Source organism: Lontra canadensis, unplaced genomic scaffold, assembly GCF_010015895.1.
Source record: "Lontra canadensis isolate GAN:19392208 unplaced genomic scaffold, GSC_riverotter_1.0 scaffold8, whole genome shotgun sequence".
NCBI lineage: Eukaryota > Metazoa > Chordata > Mammalia > Carnivora > Mustelidae > Lontra > Lontra canadensis.
Window position 1 is genome coordinate 34,784,539 of NW_022631002.1, and position 26,208 is coordinate 34,810,746.

The 26,208-nt window shown below is 34.8% G+C and overlaps 1 protein-coding gene across 1 annotated transcript in view; it reads left to right on the plus strand.

The window, feature by feature from the left end:
• Positions 1-26,208, plus strand: part of ITFG1 (integrin alpha FG-GAP repeat containing 1) — a 289,345-nt gene that overhangs the window by 105,426 nt on the left and 157,711 nt on the right. The window contains exon 8 of the mRNA XM_032854567.1: positions 4,296-4,377. Coding sequence (XP_032710458.1) covers positions 4,296-4,377 — 82 coding nt within the window. The remainder of the gene's footprint in view (positions 1-4,295; positions 4,378-26,208) is intronic.

The window sequence follows — 26,208 nt, forward strand, 5'->3', positions numbered from 1 at the left end:
GACTAAGATGTGAATGTGGGGAACTCCGACTGGTTTGATGAGATATACAAACCTCATGCTACACGTAGCTCAAAGACAGAGCAATTGCTTCCATTTGGTCTACTTAGGATCATTAGGGAGGACTTCAAGAAAGATCTGGTATTTGAAGTGGCCAGTATAAATGAGCAGGATATTAATGGTTGGAAGTGACAAAAAGTGGCAAGTGACAAAAGTGGGCAAGGAAGTACAGAGGAAACTCAGAATATTCAGAGAACAGAATGTGGCTGGTTTGGGCCAGAGCATGAAAAGATACTGAAAAGTTAGATTAGAAGAATTGGTTTAGGTAAGATCAGCAGAAGTCTTGACTTCTAAACTGTCATTTGACCTTTTAAGTATTTACTAAGAAACTTTTAATGTTTTAGGACTGAAGGTGAGATGAAAAGAGCTTTCATTATTGCAGTTATCTTGCTACTCCATATCAGATAAGTTTGCATGGAAAATCTAGAGGCAGGGAGATAATTTAGATAGAATTTACTATAACCTGAAAAAGAGATGAATGATTAAAGGACTAAAGTATCAAAAATGGCCTACAAAGGATAAATGTTAGAGAGAAAGACCATTAATTAAAGGTTAACTTGTGTTTTCTATTAGTGACTAGTAACAAATAAGATGAATGAAATACCTGATTTGAGGCAGGGAAAATATTATTTCAGATAAGAGACGTATCAAGGAGGTAGTTAGAATTGTAAGACTAGAACTCAAAGAAGAGACTAAATAAGTGTCACAAAGGGGAGCAGCTAGGACAAGAATGGCAAAGTCATTGGGCTTTACCCATCACCCTTTATGTCAGAATTCCATCTTGGCATTATTACCATTTGAGGCCAGATAATTCTTCATTGTATAGTTCTGTCCTATGCACTGTAGGTTGTTTGTCTACTAGGTTGTAAGTCTCTGACTTAGATGCTAGTAGCTAGCTCCTGTTATGACAGTCATATAGATCTCCGGACATTGTCCAGTGTCCCCTGTAGAACAAAATCACCCCCGGTTGAAAATCATTGCTGTATATGAATAAAACTGTAGACACAAAATAGTCATCAGATACTGCTTCTTGGTCATTTTTTTCAAACACTGTACATATAAGAGTTTTAACATTAAATATTAAAACACGTGGGCTGGGGAGACCTACGTGGCTCAGTCAGTTAAGCATACAACTCTTGATTTCAGCTCAGGTCAGAATCTCAGGTAATAAGATTGAGCCCTGCATCAGTCTCCACACTGGAGCCTACCTAATATTCTCTCTTCCTCCCTATCTCCCTTTCTCTCTCTCTCTCTAAAAACAAACAAACAAACAACAACAACAAAATGCGTGCAGGCCAAAGCATAGGTAGTCATCTACAAAAAGATACTTGTTACAACATTGCACTTGTGGTTGGCGTTAAAACAGAAAATGGCAGATACTTTCCTCTGTCGATGCCAGTGGGTTACCTGCTTCAATAGTAGGTGGTAGTTTTGGTAGCAGAAGTAGTGGTATTACTACTAGTGTTCCTACTTGTGATAATAGTGAATATATGCATATATTCTACTAAGCACCTTATATGGATTATCTCACTAATCCTCACAAAAGCTTTGTAAAAATACATTTTCAAGGGGCACCTGGGTGGCTCAGTAGGTTGAGCCTCTGCCTTCAGCTCAGGTCATGATCTCAGGGTCCTGGGATCAAGCCCCGCATTGGGCTCTCTGCTCAGCAGGGAGTCTGCTTCCCCCTCTCTCTCTCTGCCTACCTCTCTGCCTACTTGTGATCTCTCTCTTTCTGTCAAATAAACAAATAAAATCTTTAAAAAAAAATACATTCTCAAGATAAGTAAACAAATGCTTAGATTAGAACTAACTTACTCAGATCTGAATGCTAGCAAACAGTGGAGCTAGAAGTTGAACTAGGAAATCTGTCTCTAAAATTTCTATGCTTAAATCATTGTACAGTCATTTCATATGGTTATAGGCAAAAGGAAAGGCAAAAGACATAACTGCAGCAGAACCCCTAGTGAATTAAGCCAACTTTGGATTGTAGGGACACATTGGAGGCCAGTAAGAACAGCATGGTAAAGAATGGGATAGAACATAGTGTATTAGTGTCAAAAAGCAGCCCATGATAAAAGCACTTGCAGCTCCTAAAAGCACAGGACTGCCATTATAAAAATACCATGTAAGAGCTTGATAAGTTCACATTTTGCAGAATACTTCTAATCTATCATTGCACTGATCCTCTCTAGAATGCTCAAGTAGATAGTACATTAATCCCCTACTAAACTGTTAAGAAACTGAGACCCAGAGCAGTAATGGCTGTCCCAAAGTGATATGACTTGCCAATGAAAGCAGGACTAGAACCCCTGTTATCTAACTCCATGTCTAGTGACCTTTCTACTAGACTATACCAAGAATATATTCTCTTTCTCCAGTGGTTGGAAGGAAGTATTACTTTACTTCTATTGAGGTTCAGGGTTCATGTGGCATCTTAGACATGGAAGGCCATCACCTCGGAAGTACTTAGTGTTTCTTGATGGAGATACATTGTAAAGTTATATCCAGAAATATTTCTAGGTATATTTACTAAGTTTAACATATTTTCACTGGAGTAGTTTGTTCACTTGAATCAGTATAATGAGTTGATATTCTATTTTATGTTACATGAAGCTGATGTATTTTAAAAGAGATTTTTCCATTCATTCTATAATGAATCTCTAGAACCATTATGTCCACTCTGTACCCAGTGCTATGGTCTTTCTAAAATGCCAAAACACCTGACACTTCAATCAGAACTTGGGCACCTTTGATACATCTGTAATGTAATTTCAGGTATCGGTAAGACTGGAGGGTGTTCATAAGGTATAAGACACTATGTAAATAGGATTTCTATAGAAAGATCATTCAAAAAGTATATCAGATATATTAGTAATTGTAGGGAAAACATATTTCTGCATGCAGATAATAGTGTTAAAATGTTTAGAAAATTGTCTGTCACAAGACAAATCTTACCCACTTACTCATGTTCCTCAAGCATTTGGTCCTCATGTTTTTAATGCAACAATGCCTTTCTTTGTAAATATCAGAAGGGATTTCTTAAGAAACTAACTTGCGGGGCGCTGGGTGGCTCAGTGGGTTAAAGCCTCTGCCTTCGGCTCGGGTCATGATCTCAGGGTCCTGGGATCAAGCCCGGCATCAGGCTCTCTGCTCGGCGGTGAGCCTGCTTCCCCCTCTCTCCCTCTCTGCCTGCCTCTCTGCCTGCTTGTGATCTCTGTCTGTCAAATAAATAAATAGAATCTTAAAAAAAAAAAGAAAGAAAGAAAAAGAAAGAAAGAAACTAACTTGCATATCTGCAATATCCTTAGAGGGAAAAAAATAATGTTTAAAATATTCTTCAACATATAGATAACTGTATAAAGTATGTAGTAATCAGAGTCAGTATGTCAAATAGTAAATAAAGATGTCAGTGATAAAAAGAGTGCTTCAGATCCCAAATTCAGGTTTGGCTGATTTTTCTTGTATTGTCACCTAAAATTATAGAAAGGAAAGAATAATTTAAAGAAATGCATATTTTTATAAGTAAGATGTGTAATTCTCCATTTTAGAAAGAGTAACTGAAACAAATGATCTCTAATGGGTTTTCTTTTTTTATTTAGCTTAGCCACCCCTAGTACCTGCCAGTCTTAATCCTTTACTCCCTTTTCTCAATGATACATAAACTTGAATTGCTAAGTAATTAGCTCTGTAAGGATCAGTGGAATTCTCATTTCATTTGAATCTTAATTTTTTCTTAATTATGCCCAATAGAAATCTTTGAAATCTGTGAAACATAGTGTCTTTGCTACTTGTACCATTTATATATATTACCTTCAGAAGTTCTATTTCCCTCACATATCTTATCTCCCAACTGGGCTATAAGCTCCCTCGAGGTAGGAATGTTTTTTCATACTTCTTTATTTTACCAAATATAAAGAATATACCAAATATAATACTGTTTCCATGGTACTTGAAAGTAGAAGACAGTCATTACATCTGAAATTATAAAGAAGATTTAGTAAAGGATATACAACTGAAAGGGACAGCAGAAAAGCACTCCAGGCAATCTTTATCAACTCACAGCAGTTTCTTTTTTTTTTTTAATGATAAAGGTATTATAGGAAAGTAGAATAATTTTTGTACAGTACAACAAAAGCCTTAAATTATTTATTTCCCTGCTTCAGTTTAAATGCTTTCTTTCACACTTGACAAATGAATGAATTATGATAGTCTAACCCAAAATTTTCTGCCATTAACAGGATGGAAATTTCTCTCTCAGTACTATATTTGAAAAACCTCAAAATATGATGGTGGTCGGGCAGTCCGCATTTGCAGACTTTGGTAAGATTCTTTTCAACTTCCAAATTCCACCCCTCTCTCTAACCTACTCATATTAATTTCCTATACCTGAATATAATTTTGTTGTCTTCAGGAGTATTAAAGATTTTAAAGATGTCTTTTCTAGTATTATGCATTGTAGGTGGTCAGTTCCTTAATACAAGGAGCAATTTATGACATTTACATTTAAAGTGTAATTTGAACTTCAAAGACTCCTTTTTGCAGGAGTAACATGCAAAACAAGGAAGTCTATTGAGGCTTTTCTAGAGAATACCAAATAGTAATCATTGTGAAGTCTTCATATATATCTAGATTATGGAACCAAAAACAAACAAACAAACAGAGTTAACCTGACCTCTTGAAACTTTTTATTTACATCACCATAAATCCATTTTTATTTACATCTTAATTCCAAAGAATAACAACATCTATTAGGAATTTGCCGCATGAGAACACATGCATCTCTGTTTTCCGTAAGATTCTATACCGTAAATCGAGTTTACTTCAGTTAGGAACATCTAAAACACATATGGCTTTCAGCATTTGCCATTTATTAAAAAGAATTTTGGTATTCAGTGAGAAAGTAGATAGATTACCACCATCTAAGAGTTTGAAGCTCACTCCCCTCCTGCTTTCCTTCATTCTGCCGATAAACACCTCAGCCTATTCCTCAGAATCCAGATGACATGTCATCATGTCCAGAGGCCTCAGTTTCCTCATTCATAAAATGACGGTGAGAGTCCTATCCAGTTCACAAGACTACAGTGAATAACACAATGTGAGTAAAGCATAGTGTCCAGCACACAGTAAGATCACAAGAAATTACTGTGTGAGTCTTTTCATCAGGCTTACCTGGTTTTATTGCTTATTGTTTATTGTTACTGCTCTTTGCTCAGTTGACTAAATCAACTCATCATTCAGTGTCCTCGAGATAAATCCTAAGGCACCTAAAGCAAGTTTAATAGCGTTATTTGATGGAAACATGAACATACATCTCTATGTTGTGCTGTATTTTAGTTTCATTATGTTGAATATTACTTTGATTTTGAGCAGATTTCTGGTATTTGATTTATAGTCTTTAATAAGCTAATAGTCAAGTTATAGAATACACGAAATATTTTTTTTATATTTGCTGACTGACTTGCTGGATTAATGACAAATACTTTTACAAGTCTCTCTATAGGGAAAAAAGTATATATGCGTTATAGGATTATCAGAGGGCACATATACCTCCCTTTAACCTCTGCCTAAGAATCCCCAAATTGGGAGGGAAAAAAGTCAGAATTGAAGTTACTTGTTTTGTAATTGTGTGTTTTGTATGATAAAGTGCCTTGGGTTTTTGGTTTGTTTTTTTTTCAGCGTAACAGTATTCGTCGTTTTTGCACCACACCCAGTGCTCCATGCAATCCGTGCCCTCTCTAATACCCACCACCTGGTTCCCCCAACCTCCCACCCCCCGCCCCTTCAAAACCCTCAGATTGTTTTTCAATAGCCTTGTTTTTAACAAAATTGTTAGTAGCTTTACTTAATTTTTTTTAATTCTTCTAACCATAAATATAGACATTTAAATATTAGTATTTTTAAATGTGCAGAATATAGGATGCAGTCCATTAAGAAACATAGCTATATATCCCCATATTTTTAATGACTTTAGGTAACATATCAGTAAACACTTTATTTTTTTTTATTTTTTGTTTTGTTTTGTTTTGTTTATAACAGTTTTATTTATAATTGCAAAAACTTGGAAGCTAACAAGATGTTAGCTTATCAATTCATGTTAAGGCATGGGGAATCTTTATGTGCATATTCTTTTTTTTTTTTTAATTTAATTTCTTTTCAGGGTAACATTATTCATTGTTTTTGCACCACACCCAGTGCTCCATGCAATACGTGCCCTCCTTAATACCTACACCACCTGGCTCCCCCAACCTCCCACCCACCGCCCCTTCAAAACCCTCAGGTTGTTTTTCAGAGTCCATAATCTCTCATGGTTCACCTCTCCTTCCAGTTTCCCTCAACTCCCTTCTCTGCTCCATCTCCCTATGTCCTCCATGTTATTTGTTATGCTCCACAAATAAGTGAAACCATATGATAATTGACTGTCTCTGCTTGACTTATTTCACTCAGCATAATCTCTTCCAGTCCCATCCATGTTGCTACAAAAGTTGGGTATTCATCCTTTCTGATGGAGACGTAATACTCCATAGTGTATATGGACCACCTCTTCCTTATCCATTCATCCGTTGAAGGGCATCTTGGTTCTTTCCACAGTTCGGCGACTGTGGCCATTGCTGCTATAAACATTGGGGTACAGATGGCCCTTCTTTTCACTACATCTGTATCTTTGGGGTAAATACCCAGTAGTGCAATTGCAGGGTCATAGGGAAGCTCTATTTTTAATTTCTTGAGGAATCTCTACACTGTTCTCCAAAGTGGCTGCATCGACTTGCATTCCCACCAACAGTGTAAGAGGGTTCCCCTTTCTCCACATCCTCTCCAACACATGTTGTTTCCTGTCTTGCTAATTTTGGACATTCTAACTGGTGTAAGGTGGTATCTCAATGTGGTTAAAACCATTTGAATCTCCCTAATGTCAGTAAACACTTTAAATATATCGGTAAGCTTTAAGTGAATATCCCACAATGTCTTTTTAAAAATCCTTGTATTTTTAGTTGGGTATTATCAAAAAACAAGACCGCTAATGAGTCCAAAAAAGCAGATGACATTGAATAAGGTTATAAATATTAATATATACAAAATATACATTTTCTCTACATTTGAATACATCTGTGAATTGCATCCTGCTCTCCATCCTTAACTCCCCTGTGCAAGGCACATGCATGTGCATGTGCACACTCTCTCACTCTATCTCTTTCTCTCAGAACCAAGCCAAGAGATGAGGTTGACGGCCAGGAAATCAGCATGATTTCAGAAATTCACTATTTACCAAATGGGTAACAATGCATTAAAAAAAATGTTTTTTTAATTAAAAAAGCGCATGCTTGAATAAATAATAGACTCACGGGAAGAATCCTGTACAAGAAAGGAGGGTTTAATGGCTTCCAGCTCACTTAAGTTGTCTAGAAACAGAAGTTGTCTTACAGTTATGATGAAATTTTTAGTTATTAACATAAAATGTTTTGTTAAAGATTTTAAAATGTGTACTTTAAATTTAGGCTATTCTGGTATAGCCAAAGGGAGGTAGGTAGAGTGATTTGAAATCACACAAAGCAGGAGCTTTTGCCAAAAAAAAAAGCAGGATAATTATTCAAGCTAAATATAATGATATTCATTTCCTTAATAAGACAAAGACAGGGGTGCCTAGGTGGCTCAGTCATTAAGTGTCTGCCTTCAGCTCAGGTCATGATCCCAGAGTCCTGGGATCAAGCCCCGCATCAGGTTCCTGGCTTAGCAGGAAGTCTGCTTCTCCTTCTCCCACTCCCCCTGCTTGTGTTCCCTCTCTCACTTTGTCTTTCTCTGTCAAATAAATAAATAAAATCTTAAAAAAAAAAAGACAAAGACATATTATTCCAGAAATCAGCTAAATAAAACTGCATAGAATATTATACAGCCAACAAAAATGATGGTTATGAAGATTCTGTTAGAAGAAAAAAACACATTTAAGTGTTCAGTCATATTAACTATTAAAAAAAGAAATTAAAACAATATGTTATACAATGCAATCATCTTAAAAAATTAGAAAAAAATATATCAAACTGTATATATATATATACATATATATATATACATATACAAACTATAGTAATGGTTGTGTGAAAGCAGTTTAATAGGTTATCTTATTCTGTTTTTCAGATTTTCTGTTGTGTGGTTAGATTAATATATTAATTTAATAATGAAAAAGTAAATTATGGAAGAGTAATAGTCAGCAATGGCAAGAAAGAAACCAAAGTATGTACCTAAAGTGTCTTATTTTTTTGGTGTAGTACTTCTCTAAGTTTATATGCAATTGATCCTATCCTCTGAGTTGGATGAACTTCTTTAGAGAGCATCATGTACTTTAACAGATCTTTAATTTTAACAAGATCTTTAATACCTACAAAAAAATGCAAAAGTTAGACCTCTCTTATGTTTCAAATATTATACCGAATGCCACATAAGAAAGTATAGATTTTAATGTAAGGTCCTTGCCTTTAAGAAATGTATAGTCTAGTTGGGAAAACAAAAGACAAAGTTGTAAAAAGACACACACACACACACACACACACACACACACACACACACACACAGGAATACTATGCAGCCATCAAAAGAAACGAAGTCTTGCCATTTGCAATGACCTGGATGGAACCTAGAGGGTATCATGCTAAGCAAAATAAGTCAATCAGAGAAGGACAAGTATCATATGATCTTTCTGATATGAGGAATTTGAGAGACGGGGCAGGGGGCAAGGGGTCAAGGGGGGTAGAGAGGGGAAAAAATGAAATAAGATGAGACCGGGGAGGGAGGCAAACCATAAGAGACTCTTAATCTCAGTAACAAACTGAAGGTTGATGGGGTGGGGGAAGGAAGGGATAGGGTGGCTAGATTATGGACATTGGGGAGGGTATATGCTATGGTGAGTGCTATGAAATGTGTAAGCCTGATAATTCACAGACCTGTACCCCTGGGGCAAATAATACATTATATGTTTAAAAAAAAAAAAAAAGCACAAGACTAGAGTAACAACTGCCACAACATAAGTGAAACCAGACTATATTTCCCTGTTAAATACGGAATTAATGCCACAGACAAGATGCAAAGTGTTATGGCAAATCAAATCACTTTAGGCTGAGAAAGGGTAGGAAGACTCACAAAAAAGGTGAGATTTTGGACTGGACTTTGAAACAACTCTGAGGTTTGGCTAAAAATATATAGAGGTATAAAAACAGGGTATGGTTAGTGACTGGTAAATAAACCACTTAGGCTTGAAGAGGCTTTCTGTAAAAATATAAAAACTATAAAAATGGACTGAGAACACATTGAATTACCATATGATAGCAGATGAACAGATGTTAATTTTATTCTGTGAAAGCAGTGGGAAGTAGTAGAATAGTTTTGAACATCTTTTTATTATTACCTTTTTTTTTAAAGATTTTTTATTTCTTTATTTGACAGAGAGAGAGACATCACAAGTAGGCAGAGAGGTAGGCAGAGAGAGGGGGAAAGCAGGCTCCCCGCTGAGCAGAGATCCCAATGCAAGCCTTGATCCCAGGACCCTGGGATCATGACCTGAGCCAAAGGTAGAGGCTTAACCCACTGAGCCACCCTATGTGCCCCTTATTATTACCTTTTTATATTAACTTCAGAAAATAAAAATCTTCTGGTCTGATGGAATATGCAGAAGGTATTTACTTCTTGGACATAGAATAGAAATTCAGGGGAAAATTATGAAAATCTCTGATATGCCTGAAGTTTTTGTATCAAAAGAGAGGCAAATTTAAAGTCTTAAAATAGTGGGTTTTCTGGGGATAGAAACTGGTCAGGAGACAGGCCAGGTCTGAAGTGGTAAAAGCATGCACTAATTTCGTCAATAAATTGGAAGGACAAGTGTGAGAAACATTGCAAAGAAACAATCAGTAAATTTAGTGATTGGTTTGACACTAGAGAGTTAAAAACAAAAGCCTCTGAATGACTAAAGGAATTATTTTGTCTACTTCCTTCATAGACAAAGGTAATTAGAAGAGAAAGCTGGTTTGAATACTTTAGAGATACCTTAAAGTCAACATGTTAATTATACTAATAAGAGAACAAATCTGGAACATTTGGAAACGTAGGTTCAGGAATAAGGCAAAGTAAGTTTAATAGTCCTCCAAGAGTTAAGAAGTCAAGACCCAAATGAGCCCTCCAAAAAAGAGAATATAAATAGCTTGACAGAGGAAGAAGAGAAAAAGAAGAACTAAAACGTGGTCCAAAACCAGTGACGTTATTATGACAAGAAAAGGCCTTTGCATTTACAGGTTACAAGGGTTCTAGTGACCCAAAAGGTATTGTTTGTAAAACTCTTTGGCAGTCTCTGAGCCTTAGAATGAGCTCATAAATAGTGCTGCTACTGGTTAGTGTCAAGAAGGTACTTGGGAGATCTGCAACCCATAGATGCCTCTAATAATTAAGCAGTCAACTTCTAGAAAGCTTATTTTGTGTCCTATCATACTGTTAACCCTTTTAAACTATATGTTAGAGTTGTGTCAGGATATCATATTCTAGAATTTCTACAAATACAGTGGTATCTCTTTATTAAATTACATAGGACCAAAAGGTCAAGAAAAATAAGGTACATTTTTTTTCTATCAAATAGAATTATAACCAGACTTAGAGAAAACATTAATTTTGCATGCCAGATGTAGTTAGAAATCAATAAAAAGCTATAAAAGTAGCTACAAAACTAAAGGGAGAATTGAAAGCTTAATAGAATGTTAGCATTTTCTATAAATTGAATCATTTTAAATCTCATAATTCATAAATTTGTGTATCCAAATCTGAGGCTAACTCATGTATATCAGATCATCATAAGAAGATCACACTTTATTCTTCAAGTGAAGGGAGAATACCTAGAATGTTGGTGAAGCCTGGGAATTGTCAATCAGGTCATCTAAATAATTTTATAAGAAATAAAGGGGCTGGGGCGCCTGGGTGGCTCAGTGGGTTAAAGCCTCTGCCTTCAGCTCAGGTCATGATCCCAGAGTCCTGGGATCGAGTCCCACAACGGGGGTCTCTGCTCAGCTGGGAGCCTGCTTCCTCCTCCCTCTCTCTCTCTCTCTCTCTCTCTCTCTCTCTGCCTGCCTCTCTGCCTACTTGTGATCTCTGTCAAATAAATAAATAAAATTTAAAAAATAAAATAAAATAAAAAAGAAATAAAGGGGCTGATGAAAATATAAAACCTGGTCACCCTTGGACATTATTAACATAGATGGTATCACTGATGATTGAGACCCAATCTTACTGAGTATCCCCATTGCCTAGCCCAGTAATTAATCAATGATGGTTATTAAAGTGAAGGAGAAAAAGAGGGAAACCCCAAAATCAAATTATTTCATGAAGTCTGTGTGCTGCTTGGTAAAAATTCAAATTTTAATTCCAGATTAACCATGATAGAGCTGAAATGCTTAGTTCAAAATAACATGGCATTAATACTTTCTCTTGTTTTAGAATTAGGTATATTCAATAACAATCTGTCAAATGAAAGTTGTTTCTTGTTAATACTTGATCTGTTAATAAAAGTAAGTCATATGAGCCATGTACAAAAATTTAAATTTCATATTTAGTCTGAATGTGAATAGAGAATTGAATGTTTGTATTCTCTTTTACAAAAGAATTTTAAAAATCAAATGCTTTCAAATAGATGACAATTATATTATAAAAAAGATTATATAGGGGAAAGTTGTAGGTGTTATGTTTTCTAGGCTTGGTCTCATTATAAGTCATTTAAGACTGCTTTTTATTCCAAAGACTTAATAGTAGAGTTTGTTTGTTTCTTATACTTGGAAATTGGCTGCTCTTTTGTTAAGTAGCTTTATTTGTTTTTTCATCAAAAAGTAACACTTTTTAACACTGAATTACAACTGAATTCAGAGAAATGTTTGTGGTTTCAGATACTCTCTCTTAAATGTACTACCATAGCACCTTCGTCACCAGTCAAAATGTATTAAGTAAATACAAATACAGAATACTTTAATATATGAAATATGGACAAATTAGATGTAATTCCTGGATTCAAGGAATTTGAAATATAATACTTGTATTCTCCTTTGAATTTTGTGATACAGACATATCAGTTCAATCGAATAGTGTATTTTTAAAATTGTATAGTGATCAGTTGTTTTTCCATCCAGTTTTCTTCCTGTTTTATACTGAAAGATGTATAAGATGTTAATCTATTCAAAAATATTTTCTGAGTGCTTACTTTTGGACTGCTCTCTTCTACCTGCTTGGCATATACCACAAGTGAAGCATATAAGAACCCTGCTCTCATAAATTAAAATTCAACTGAGAAGGAAAAGACAAGAAGAATTAAATTAGTAAGGTATTTTTAGAAAGTGAAAATAAAGTTCTATATTAGGAAGTAAGAAGGGCTGTTTTCCATAGCTGATTGGAGGTCGTATTTGACCCAAGACTTCAATGAAGTCACAGGAGGTCTTGGGAGAGTATTCCGTGTAGCGATAACACCTAAGTCAATGCTGAAGGAACAAAAAGAAGGCTGGCACTTGGCCAGGTCTTTGGGGCCTTGTGGACCTAGGTAAAGAATTTAGGTTAATGTAGATGTAATTGAAATCTTCAAGGAGACTTGGCAAAAGGATATGATGACTTGGACCAGGGCAATCATTAAGAGATAAGAGAAGCTGTCATATTTAGATGCTGGAGACAAAGTTGACAGAACTTGCTGATAGATTGGATGTTGGAGGGAAGAGAAGAAGAAAGGATGACTTCTAGGTGTTGGGCTTAAATAACTGTCTCGATGGTGACACCTAGGCACATTCACTAAGGTAGAAAAGGAGTAGGAAGAGTAAATTTGGATTTCTGTTAATTAATAGTTCTGTTTCAGGCATGTTAAGTTCGAGATATCTGTCAGACACTGAAACAAGATACAAATGGGAGGTACAAACTCTAGAGAGACACAGAGTTGGGTATCAGTATATCTTTGTTTAAATGCCTTTTAGAAGATGGATGATGGATAAATGGAGGAGTAACTGCAAAGTACCCCACCTTTCTTCCTAATAGTGTAAATATAACCATATTCCAGCCACACTGGCCTCTTTGTATTCTTCAAACAGGCCAGGCACAGTTTTCTCTGAGAGCTTCTGCCTTTGCTCATTCTCTGTAGAATGTTCTTCCTCCTGATATTTCTCATGGGCCACTTCCTGATAACCTACTAGTCTTGCTGAAATATCACCCTATTCAGGAGACGTTCCCTGATCGCTGTATGTAAATTCTGCCCCTCCCCCCAACACACCTATCTCCTTTCCTTCTTTATTTTTCTTCATGGCATTTATCAATATCTGACATACTGTGCATTTTACTCATGTACTGTCACTAGAATATACTCCATATATGGTGTGTTTTATTCACTGCTTATTTCAGACCTGGAGCAGTGCCAGTCACATTGTAAATACTCAATGAACAATTTTGAAGGAATAATTCAATTAAATGAAAATACATTCTAGTTTATTTACTAATTGGTTTATGAGAATTGAGCCCAAATTTAGGATATGTCTTAAGTATCTTTAACCATAATCCTACTAAACCAGAATGTCTAAATGTCATTTTTATGATGAGGACTGATCTAACATTACTTTTGCTCATTTTGATTAAAGTTAAGTCCTTCAACTAAAAAGTGTTCTGAATCTCTAAAATAGATGGGTACTGATTTCAGGAGACCTCCTGGGTCCTTATAAATTTTTATTCTTAGTCCTCATATTTATGTTTTTCTAATTCCTGAATTCTGACAATGTGTATTATCTATAGTATATATTATTTAACATTGAAACAAACTGAAGTATTTGCATAGCTTCTCAATATATTTTGGGTCCTTCTAATGCCATTTTATTCTGACATGATCAAAGTAAAAGCAACCAATTTAAACAGTTTTCTCTCTAACCTGCTGAACCTTTGTTTCCCTCCTCTTGACCTGCCCCTATCCCACCAAAGACAATACTATTATAAATTTTTGGTAAAACCGAAATCATTTGTATATTTACACATTGCCATTTGGAACATAAGGTGATTAGAGAGGTTCCTAGAATATTCTAAGTCCAGTTTGTTCCATTCCATGTCACTGTGGAAATTGCACTGCAGTGGTTGCCATAGCAAAAGTGATTACTCTCTGAGTTTCTACTTTCTAGCAAAGACTGAGGCATCTATCTTGGTGAGTCACGGATGCCAGATGTGATTCAGATAAAATATTTTGAATGCTTTTTGATTGGAAATGGTAATTTATATACAAATTATAAAATTGCTGCTTCAGAGTCCTGATTTTATACATACTCAGCATTTAAAGCAGCATTAAAGCTGTATTCATTTAAGATACACAGCATGAGAAAAAACTAGGACCCGAAATCCCTAAAGCCTTTATGTATAGGTTTGTACATATATTAAATTCTTGCCTTTCTTTCTGGTAGAGGTTTTTTTAGTAAAGCTGTACCTCTGATGATATTCTGTATTCTCAAAACTACACTATTCTTTTTTTTTTTTTTAATGATGCAAGGTATTAGAATGTATAATTGACCCTTTGGATACTGAATTTAAAGTACTTAAGAATTCTTTAAAATAATTATTTTTACATTATTACATTGCTACTTTGTAATTTAATGTGTGATATTTTTACTATATTAATATAACCCACAACTTAATTGGGGCACTTGTCTCTCTAAGCCTGCCCAGTTAGTAGAATGAATCTGTGATAGTGGAGCAACCCACATAACTACCCTATGATGTTCACCAGGCATTTCTCTCTTCCTTACTTGATTGCCACAGTACCAGAAAAGTGATTGTTGAAGGATCTTGCCTGTTCCTAGGCCTTCTAGACAGATACAGCCTAGGAAAGAGGAAAGACAGTGAAATTCATTACTCTTTGGTGTATTACACTAGAGGAGAATTCCTTGCTATCAGTCAGAGCAATAAAGAAGCATTTGAATAAATTTTGAAGGTCCCAGTGCCACCCCTTTTTTAAATGTCCTATTCCATTTTTAAACAACTTGGACTTTCATTTCAACCCCATTTTCTTCCATCTGCAATACTGCCTTTTCATTCTGTGTAAATGCCCCATCCATTAATATCAAAAGCAAAGATGTACTTAGATGTAGGTAGGTACACAGACAGCTCTTCTGTGCTTAATTAATCCTCACTGAATAAAGAGTTGACTTACGGATTGGACAGGTGGATTGGTAGTTAGGTAGATGGTAGATGGGTAGTGGGTGGGTGGATGAAAGTGCCGTTTGCTACTTAGCCTTTGTCCAGAGCAATCCATTCCCATAGCAGCTCACAAAGCAATACCATTTTCCTATTCTGTTCCACAATAGTAAGTCAGTTCTTTTCATTCCCTGTTACACACAGAGATGAATGAACATTATCTGTACTTAACCTTTCCCTACCTATCATCATATTACCTCACAAAAATAATGTATTCTTAATTTACTCATAAGAAAGTTTCATGTTTCTTTACTCAGCAACATTTAAGGATGTAAGAGTTTAGTATTTTCCAAATGTTTGTTTACTTCTTTTTCTTAATACTTAACAGTACTTATTATTTAGCAGGAACTCTTTTACATTTATCAGTCCTCCCAAATCTCCCTGAGGTGAGCAGTATTATTTATCCTCATGAGACAGATGTATGTATATGTATATGTATATGTATATGTATATGTATATGTATATGTATATGTAACAGGGGTTCAGAGAAGTTAAGAAATTTATCCAAGGGCACAAAGATAGTAAGTGGCAGAGCTGGGACATGATCCTTGGCTCTATCTCATAAGTTGTGTTCTTTTTTTAAGAGAGAACAGGAGTGAGGGGTGTGGAAAGGGCAAAGGGAGAAGGAGACAGAGAAAATCTTAAGTAGACTTTATGCCCAGCACAGAGTCCAACACAGGGCTCGACCTAAGGTTCCATCTCATGACCCTGAGATCATGACCTGAGCCGAAATAGGTTAAGCCAAAATCAGGTTAAGCCAACACTTAACCAATTGACCCACCTGGGCACCCCTCACAAGCTGTGTTCTTAAACACTATGTGCCACTTCTCCTGAATTACTTATTAGAATATGTGACCATACTTGTTGACGGCCATCAACTATGACCTCCTAGTATGTATGCACTGTTTCAGTTTTATAAAATTGTGCAATATGTTAATGGTGAACTTTTCTTTATCTGACCACTTTCCCAAGTAATTATCCATCTCAAAAATATGATTATGTATATCAGTGATTATATAACATATAATGCTTATGGATTTCAGAAAAAATCAACACAAGGATTAGTGATTTTGATTTTAAAACTCACATATGTTAATATCTCAAATTAACACAGCTTTTCAGATATCTCTATCAAGTATAATAAATTTCTACTAATTATTAGTGTAAAGCCATTTCACCATTAATTTTCTGAGTACTAGTGGGAGGTGATTTCCTAGAAATAAGCTCCTTGCTCTCCCTTTGATTTTGATTGTTCCCCTTACTACAGTTGTTTTTGGTTTTCAGCCACATGTCCATATTATTTAGTCAGTGTTTGAAACTGTGACTCACTTCTAAATTGTGACTCATCCTTTGAGAACAAGATTTCTCTAAACGTATTCAAACGCATTCTTATATAAATTCTTTATGTTCTCTCCTAGTTCATATTTTTTAAGTCAAGAATTTTTTTACTTCATGTTATACAAATGATTTCTTTTCTCTTCTCCTTTAATCTAGTAGTCTTTATTTGAAACGTTTGCTTATACCTGTCATGTATTAAGAATGTCCATTAAGTTTACATCTCATAAAATCTTTTCAAAATAAGCTGCCATTTTAAAAATTTAATTCATTATTATTTAGTTATTTAGTTATTTATTTTAATTAATTATTTTCATAGTTGCAGATCCCCATTAGAGAGAGTATGCTGCTTTTGTTTTTACTGAAGTATAATTAACATACAGTGTTATATTAGGTTCAGGTATACAACATAGATTCAAAAATTGTATACATTATTGAAAGTTCACCATAAGTGTAGTCACCATCTGTCATTGTACATTATTATAGTATTATTGAATATATTCCCTGTGCTGTACTTTTCATCTCTGATTTATTTACATTAGAACTGGGAATTTGTACCTCTTAATCCCCTTTATCCTTTTCACTGTCCTCCCACTCACCTCCCCTCTGGCAACCAATTTATTCTCCCCCTACCATACACACACACACACACACACACACACACACACACACATATATAGTTGGGGTTTTTTTAAGAGTCTACAGACCTACAGACCACCCAGGTGCCCCTCTTCTCTATATTAAAGAGTCTGGGTTTTTCTTTTGGTTTGTTCATTTAGATTCCACATATAAGTGAAGTACTACAGTATTTGTCTTTCTCTGTCCTGACATACTTCACTTAGCATAAATACCCTCTAGGTCCATCTATACACAAATGGCAAGATCTCATTCTTTTTTATAGATGAATAACATTGCTTTGTGTGTGTAGGTATACCAGATCTCTTCATCTGTACATCTGTCATGCACACCTGAGTTGCTTTCATATCTTGGCTATTGTAATAATACTGTAATAAACACAAGGGTGTATATATCTTTTTGAATTAGTGTTTTTGTTTTCTTTGGGTAAATAACCAGTAGTGGAATTAATGGATCATATAGTATTTCTATTTTTAATTTTTTGAGGAACCCCCATGCTGTTTTCCACATGGTTACACCGATTTATATTACCACCAGTAGTACAGAGGTTCCTTTTTCTCCACATCCTTGCCAATACTTGCTATTTCTTGTTTTAATACTAGCCTTTCTGACTTGTGTAAGGTGATACCTCTTTGTTGTTTTGATTTACCTGATAGTGATGTTGAGTATCTTTTCATGTATCTATTGGCCATCTGGGTATCTTCTTTGGGAAAATGTCCATTCAGATCCCCGCCCATTTTTAATTAGATGATTTATTTATTTGGTGTTGAGTTGTGTAAGTTACTTCTATATTTTGGATATTAATCTCCTACTGGATTTATCATTTGCAAATATCTTCTCCCATTCAGTTGGTTACCCCTTGTTTTATTGATGGTTTCTGTTGTTGTGCAAAGCTTTTTATTTTGGTATAGTCCCAATAGTTTATGTTTCCCTTTGTTTACCTACCTGTGGAGACATATCCATAAATATGTAGCTAAGGCCAATGTCCAAGGGATTACTGCTTGTGTTTTCTTTTAGGAGATTTATAGTTTCAAGTTTTACATTTAGGTCTTTAATCCATTTTGAGTTTATTCTTTTTGTATGTATATGTTGCAAGTAAGTGGTCCAATTTCACTTAGTTGTATGTAGCTATCAGATATTTCCAATACCATTTATTGAAAAGACTTTTTTCCATTATATACTCTTGCCTCCTTTGTCATAGATTAATTGGCCAGGTAGCTATGGGTTCATTTCTGGATTCTCTATCCTGTTCCATTGATTTCTGTCTATTTTTGTGCCAGTACCATACTATTTTGATTTCTATAGCTTTCTAGTATGTCCTGAAATCTGAGATTTCCGATTTTGTGTTCTTTCAGCTTTGTTATTCTTTCTCAAGATTGCTTTGGCTATTTGGGGGTCTTTTGTGGTTCCATACATATTTTAGGATTGTTTGTTCTCATTCTGTGAAAAATGTTGTTTGTATTTTGATAGGGATAACATTGAATTTTAAGTTGCTTTAGGTAATGTTGTCATTTTAATATTAATTTTTCCAATCCATGAGTATGGAATATCTTTCCATTTGTTTCTGTCATCTTCAGTTTCTTTCATCAATGTCTTACACTTTTCACAGTATAGGTCATTCCCTTCCTTGGTTAACTTTGTTACTAGGTATTTTATTCTTTTGGTGCATTTGTAAATGGGATTGATTTCTTAATAATTACTTTTGCTACTTCGTTATTAGTGTATAAAATGTAACATAGTTCTGTATTTTAATTTTTATTCCACAACTTTGCTGCCTTGATTTATCAGTTCTGATGGGTTTTTGGTGGAATCTTTAGGGGTTTTCATACGTAGTATAATGTCATTTGCAAATAGTGACATTTTTCTTCTTCCTTACCAATTTGGATGCCTTTTATATCTTGTCTGATTGTTTTAGCTAGGGCTTCCAGTACTGTGTTGACTTAAAGTGCTGAGAATGCACATCCCTATCTTGTTCCTAATCTTAGAGAAAAAGCTTTCCATTTTTTTACCATTGAGTAATGATGTTAGCTGTGGGGTTTTCATGTATGGCCTTAACTTTGTTGAGAGTGTTTACCATGAATGAATTTTATATTTTGTCACATGCATTTTATGCATCTATTGAGTTAATCATATGGTTTTTATTTTTGCTCTTGTTAATGTAATATATCACATTGAATGATTTGCAAATATTGAACTACTCTTGCATCCCTGGAATAAATCCCACTTGATTGTGGTGAATGATTTTCTTTTAATGTATTGCTGAATTCAGTTGCTAATATTTTCATGAGGATTTTTGCATTTATGTTCATCAGAGATACTGGCCTATACTTTTCTTCCTTTCTAGTGTCTTTGTCTGGTTTTGGTAATAGGGTAATGTTGGATTCATAATTTTCCTTCCTTTACTATTTTTTGGAGTAGTTTGAGAAAAAGAGGTATAATTTACTTTAAATGTATGGTATAATACACCTGGACTTTTGTTTGTTGGTAGTTTTGTGTTAGTGATTCAATTTCATTACTAGTAATTCATCTGTTACATTTTCTATTTCTTCTTGGTTGTCCAAATTATTGGCATATAATTTTTCATAATATTCTTTTATAATTATTTGTATTTCTATAGTGTTGGGTTTTTTTTTCCTTCTCCTTCATTTCTTGTTTTATTTCTTTGAGTCCTCTCTTTTTTTTCTTGATGAGACTTACTAAAGGTTTATCAATTTTTTCTCTTCAAAGAGCCATCTCTTGGTTTCTTAGTCTCTATTTCATTTATTTCTGCTCTATTCTTTTTTATTTCTTTCCTTCTACTAGCTTTGGCTTCATTTGTTCTTCTTTTTCTAGCTCCTTAGATATAAGGTTAGATAGTTTATTTGAGATTTTTCTTGTCTCTTGAGGTAACCCTATATTGGCCTATATTGGCTATAAACATCCCTCTTACAACGACTTTTTCTGAGTCCAAAAGACTTTGGACCATTGTATTTTTATTTTCATTTGTCTCCAGGTATTTTTTTATTTCCTCTTTGATTTCATCTTTGACCCGTTCACTGTTTAATAGCATGTTATTTAACCTCCATGTGTTTGTGTTTTTTCTACATTTTTTCTTATGATTGATTTCTAGTTTAATACTGTCATGGTCAGGAAAGATGCTTCATATTATTTTATTCTTAAATTTATTGAAACTTGTTTTGTGGTCTAATGTGATCTATCCTGGAGAATGTTCCATGTGCACTTTAAAAAATGAGTATTGTGATGGTTTTGGATGGAGTGTTCTATTTATATACCTGTTAGATCCATCTAACCTAATGTGTCATTCAAAGCCACTGTTTCCTTGTTGATTTTCTGTCTGTCTGGATGATCTATCCATTGATGTATATGGAGTGTTAGAATTTCCTATTATTATTGCATTACTGTCATTTTCTCCCTTTAGCTCGGTTAGTTTTTGCTTTATGTCTTTAGGTGCTCCAGTTTTGGGTACATAAGCCTTATAGTGTTCTATCCTCTTGTTGGATTGTTCCCTTTATCATTACGTATTGCCCTTTGTCTCTTGCTACTGTCTTTGTTTTAAAGTCTGTTTTGTCTGATATAATATTGTTGTCCTGGCTCTTTTTTTTTTTCTTAATTCCATTTGTGTGGAATATCTTTTTCTGTCCCTTTTCTCAGTTTCTATGTGTCTTTAGGACTTAAGTGGGTCTACTGTAGGCAATACAAGGTGCAAGTTTGAAAACAATGGTATATTTTATGATAAATGGCAGCAGCAGAGGATAGGAATGTGTAGTACATTGTAAGTAAGACACTTTGAAATTAAGCACAAACCTATTAAAAGTGATTGAAGACTTATAAAATATAATTTGTATTTTATCTTAAATCTATTACAGATCACTTATAGCAGTATTATTTTGCTATTAAAGATTTGTCTTGGGCTTTAGATTTACATAGATCTAGATTCAAATTTCAGTTCTTGGTAAGTTATTCAAACTCTTTATAACCAACTATTTACTCATTATAATATGGAATTAAAACTAAATTTGTAAGAATCATAAAATAAAATGATATTTTAGTTGCTTTAGTGCCTTGCACATGATTCATACTGACAAAATGTGACTATTTACTTATAGTTTAATATCTTTTTTATTCAGTATGTTCTCCAGAAGATTCAAGAGAGGAATTCTTAGTACAAAATCATTTTTTAAAGCCTTTCTCTTTTCTCCTCTGCTGCTCCTAGAATATCTACCTAAGGTTTTACTTCCTGTTCACTGCCCCATATTTCTCAAACCACCAAAAGTACATAGATCTTACTTCCTTCATATTTCTTTAAACTATCCTTTTAAGCAGATACATTTTTTTAAACTCATCTCTCTCCTAGCTTACTGAAAGATTATTGATCTTCCAACTCTTTTCTTGTTGCTCTCTGAACCATTCTCCATCCTGTAGTGCTACTTCTACAAAAAATAAATCTGAAATCCTTATATAAATAAAATAATTTTTATTTATTTGTTTGTTTATGAGAGAGAGAGAGAAAATGCACAAGCAGGGAGTGAGGGGTTAGAGGAAGAGGGAGAAAGAGAATCTCAAGTTCCACTATGGGCCTGGAGCCTGACACAAGGCTTGATATCACAACCTTGAGACCATGACTTGAGCCAAAATCAAGAGTCAGATGTTTAACTGGTTGATCCTCCCAGGTGTTCCAAAATAAATAAATTTTATAAAATAGAATAAATAAAAAGTAAAGTCCTTAAACAGCTCCATGTGCCCTTAGAGTAAGGTCCAGTGTTCACTGTAGCACGCCAGGCTCTTTTAGGTCTAATTTCTCTTTATTTAACTACAGGAAGACTTTACTGACACACTGATCTATTTACAGTTCCCCAACTATATCATACTCCTTTTCCTATTTCATTTCCAAGCCTTTGTATGTGGGCTTTCCTTTGCCTGGAACCCCCTTCCTCCCCTTTTACCTTCCTAATCCCTACTCACTTTTCAGGTCCTAATAATTATTCTCAACAAACCAGTCACCATACCTGACACATAATAGACTCTCTAAAAGTGTTTGTTGGATTGATAAGGTGATGATATCAGATGGAGTTTCAAGTTAGAGTGACTTGCCAATTCCAGGTTGATCCTGCTGTACCTTCCCTGTTTGAGCACCTTGCAGGTATTTATTTACTTGTGTTTCCCCAACTTCCTCAGGAATATTTTTGGAGACAGAGAATAACTTTCATATTTATATTTCAGTGTCTAAATAGTGGTTGCCACACAGTAAGCACTTAGTAAATGTTTAATGAATAATTCCTTTGAGAGGAGTCTGCTTAAATTATTTTAAATTTTTAACAATTTGTGGTTTAACCTGCATGCCATGAAAGTCTTCCATTTTAATTATAAGTGTAGAGTTCAGGGAGTTTTAGTAAAGTGTGATACAGTTGTGCAAGCATGACCACAATCCCAGTTTTGGAACTTACATTGACCCACAAGGTTTCCTCGTGCCCATAGGTAGTCTGCACTGATACCCCCTGCCCCAGACAACCGCTAATCTACTTTTGTTTTAATTGGTGGTTAAATATGACTTACAGGGGTGCCTGGGTGGCTCAGTGGGTTAAGCCTCTGCCTTCTGCTCAGGTCATGATCCTGGGGTGCTGAGATTGAGCCCCACATTGTGCTCTCTGCTCAGTGGGGAGCCTGCTTCCTCCTCTCTCTCTGCCTGCCTCTCTGCCTACTTGTGATCTCTGTCAAATAAATAAATAAAATCTTTTAAAAAAAATATGACTTACAAATTTTTTTTTATTCTGTCTGCTGCATTTTCATTTTGGTGATGGTTTCCTTTGCTATACAGAAGCTTCTTAATTTGATGTAGTCCCCACTTGCTTATTTCTGCTTTTGTTGCCTATTGTTGTTGTTGTTACTATTATTTATTGTTGGTGTATAGAAAAACAGCCAGTTTTTCTGAGTTGATCTTCTGCCCTGCAGCTTCCTTAAATTCATTCATTGTTATATACAGTAGTTTTCTTGTGGATCCTTTTGAGTTTTCTCCATATAGTTTCATATCTGGAAATAGAGATAATTTTATTTCCTCCTTTTGAATTTGAATACCATTAATTTCTTTTCTTATCTAATTGCTCTGGCTAGAAGTTCCAGTACAATGTTGAATACCAATGGTGAAAGTAGGCATCCTTGTCTTATTCCTGAACTTCGGGGGAAAGTTTTTACCATTGAGTATGTTGTTAGCTCTGGGTTTTCTTAAATGCCCTTTATCAAGTTAAGAAAGTTCCCTTCTATTCAGATTTTTGAGAAAGTTTATCAAGAGTGTTGGATTTTGTAAGACAACTTTTCTGTGTCACATGAGATGATCGTGTGCGTCTTCATTCTTTGTTTTATCACTATGATGTGTTGCCTTAACTGATTTTCTTATGTTGTGTCACCCTTTCATTCCTAGCATAAATCCCACTTACTCATAGTGTGTAATCATTTTAATACGCTTTTAGATTTTGCTTCTTGGTATTTTGTTGAGGAATTCTGCAACACTAATCATAAGGAATATTGATCTATAACATTCTTTTGATGTCTTTATCCGACTTTGATACCAGAGTACTTCTGGCCTCATACAGTGAACTTGAAAGTGTTCCCTCTCCTTTTATTGTTTTGAAGAGTTTTGAGAATTTGGTGTTAATTCTGTAAATATTAGTAAAATTCACCAAAGAAGCTATCTGCTTTGATTTTTTTTTTTTACTTGAAAAGTTTTTGATTAATAATTCAGTCTCTACTTATTATAGGTTTGATGAGATTTTCTCTTTGTTCTTGAGTCAGTTTAGGTACTTTGTGCATTTCTCAGAATTTGTTCATCTAGATTATCAGATTTTGTTCAAACTATTTTCTTATATTGCTTTTTCTCTGAGGACAGAAGCAGTGTACTCACTTTCATATCTGATTTTATTTAAAATAAAGGGATTAATAATTAGGAAAATATGTGACTTAAACACCAGTGTTATGAGGGCTCTTTATACCTCTTATTAAGTAGATTATTTTACTTTTAATAATGCCAAGGACATAATCAGACATCACGATTACTATAGAATTCACTGTTTAGTTCACTTTGCTTATGAACTTAGCAACTTTATAAGTTTGATTTCCTATTTCTCCTTCGAAAAGGATGGATAATAAAGATTTTAATCTCGAAAATGAGTATCTTGTGAGGGTAGGTATTATCACTGTTACCAGTGTTTATTTCATCTATGCCCATCCTTCTGAAAAGAGGCTCACAGTCAAACAGTGAAACAAAACTCAGTCAGAACCAGAACAAGCCAGCACTGTTTGAGACATTCCATGTAGAAGAATCTTTTATTAATATTGTAAGGTGGGAAAATGAACTTCTTAAAGATAGGGAGCCAAGATGTGAGAGCTTGATGTCCTAATAACTTCTTCAGTATTTATAAGGATGCATATTTGGTTGTTTAATAGCTGTCCTAAATAAAATATGGTGCTCAGTGGAAATTATAACTACTCCATAGTTGTGAAGGGAATTAAAGATGTTTATCTTCTGAGAAGAGTGCTAATTAGCTCATTGATTATACAACCAAATGACTAAAATCCTCTAAAATACGTTTTTCATGAAAATTTCAAAATTAACCTGACTAGAGTATATTTTCCAAAAGAATATTTTATATTAGTCCATATATTTCTGAAATTTATTCTTTACTAATACTTCTAAACTACCCATGTCTAATCAAAATATTGCCAGTTATAAAAGGATCTCAAATATGAATTTCCCAAAGATACATTTTTCAGTGAAAGATGAGCCTAGGCAGAAGTTGCAAGTGGTTATTATCAATGTTCATTTTAACAGGAGCCATCTTCGACCTTTTTTGGAGGTAAGACCCTCATTCATTCTCTCCAGAAGAAAGAAAATAACCATAGTCCTTCCTTATTTTGCGGGGAGAGATGACTCTTGTTTTATGTAAAAGCAATAGTCTTTGACATTTTAGTATCAGCATGTTACTCCTTTGAGTGTTCATCAGATGAACAATATCTATCATTTATTAAGCTTCTGTGTGCCAAGCATTTTGCAAAGGGCCGTGTCTAAGAATAGGGGCTCCAGAGTCAGTCTGCCTGGGTTTTATGTATTCTGGTTCTGCCTCTTACTAACTCACTCTTTATGGGCAAGTTACTTACTTAATCATGATAACTTTTTTTCTTCTTCTGTTAAATGGAGGTAACAATATAGGAAAATAACACAATAAGATTTGTTATGAATATTAAGGAAATAATATGTGTGTAAAATTTATGACTTTTGAACATAGTAAACACTCAGTGAATGCTTACTAACGTCATGATTATCATCATTTAATATTTACAAGGATCTGTTCAGGTAATGTGCACTTTACAGATAAAGAAAACTAAGGCAAAGAAATGGTAAGTAACTTGCCCAAAGTTGCACTGCTACTAAGTGATACCTAAGTTTTGAACCCAGGTCCCTGTGACACCTGAGCCTATGCTATTAAACTATACTGTGTCCTTTGTGAAAGTGGACTGTGGATGGCATTAGTTTTAAAGATTCTATTTATTTATTTATTTGGAAGAGAGCAAGAGCACAAGCAGGGAAAGCAGCAGGCAGAAGAAGAGGGCAAAGCAGGCTTCCCGCTGAGCAGGGAGCCCTATGCAGGGTTTGATCCCAAGACCCTGGGATCATGACCTGAGCCAAAGGCAGATGCTTAACTGACTGAGCTACCCAGGCACCCCTGTGCATGGCATTTTATTTCAACATTTTTTTTCTGTAAAACAATACTGTGTAGAAAGCATCTTTTTTTTTCTAGATGTATTTAAATTCATTTTAGTTAATATATAGTGTATTACTACTTTCAGCAGTAGAATTTAGTGATTCATCAGTTGTGTATAACATCCAGTGCTCATTATGTCAAGTGTCCTCCTTAATGCCCATCACCCAATTACCCCATCCCCTAACTAACCTCCCTCCATGAACCCTCA